Source organism: Fulmarus glacialis, unplaced genomic scaffold (assembly GCF_000690835.1).
Source record: "Fulmarus glacialis isolate BGI_N327 unplaced genomic scaffold, ASM69083v1 scaffold44048, whole genome shotgun sequence".
Taxonomy (NCBI): Eukaryota; Metazoa; Chordata; class Aves; order Procellariiformes; family Procellariidae; genus Fulmarus; species Fulmarus glacialis.
In genome coordinates this window covers 15,137-15,958 of record NW_009229701.1, presented here as the reverse complement: position 1 = coordinate 15,958, position 822 = coordinate 15,137, and the positions used below count along the sequence as shown (strand labels likewise).

Below are 822 nucleotides of genomic sequence, written 5' to 3'. Positions count from 1 at the left end.
AGGAATGACGCTGTTCTATACAAACAATGCAGCTAAGTTTCTTGCCTTGCATGTTTATGGTGGCCTCGGTTGGCAGTGGCATTTTATATTAGGATCAAGTCACTCTTTATGTTGTTTGTGTGTAATTTGGTGTTTCCTCTGTCTTGGTTCTAATTTCAGGGCATTGAATACATTCCTGGTGTTCGGAAAGTGGCAGGAGATGCCACAGAAAAAAAAGATGACACAGCAGCAGCAGAGACTCTAAACTCACGGGGTCCTGAACAAGAGGACTTAGAACAAGGTGCAGCGAATACTCAGCAATGCAAAGGATTCAGAAAAAGAGCAGGCTCTGGGGGCTTAGTTGGAGACAAGGTCACCAAACAATTCAGAATTATACCATAATTGCACTTTCAAAAATCAGCAAAATCTCAGTGTGGTCTTAAAAATTGTAATTGACTGTTCATAATTTGTAATGCTGGAGAGATTTCTTCAGGTAAGGTATAATTTTTTTGCAAGACACATGTTCTCCATCTTGTATTTTGTTTTAAATAAAGTTTTTGTTTGCTAATTGTCCTTTTCTTTTTCTTCTCACCAAGTAATTAAGTACTAGTTGAGCCTAGTTATTATCCTGCTCTGAAAAGATTTTATTGGATTGCATGAGATGTCCAAAAGGGAATAATTGGAGAGCTTGTAGGTACTGATGTAAGAAGATATTTCTATGGAAACCACATCCTGCATTATGGAAGAGAGGTACGCAACATACGTTAGCATCAGAATGACAGCTGTAACCTTCCTTTCAAAGAGAACAATTGATCTTGAATTGCTTTCATTTGAGCTTTTCTG

General features: G+C 38.0%; 1 protein-coding gene across 1 annotated transcript in view; it reads left to right on the top strand.

The window, feature by feature from the left end:
• FAM169B (family with sequence similarity 169, member B) overlaps positions 1–381 on the top strand; it is a 38,663-nt gene extending 38,282 nt beyond the window's left edge. Inside the window, exon 9 of the mRNA XM_009583949.1 lies at positions 160–381. Coding sequence (XP_009582244.1) covers positions 160–381 — 222 coding nt within the window. The remainder of the gene's footprint in view (positions 1–159) is intronic.
• Positions 382–822: the final 441 nt, after the last annotated feature.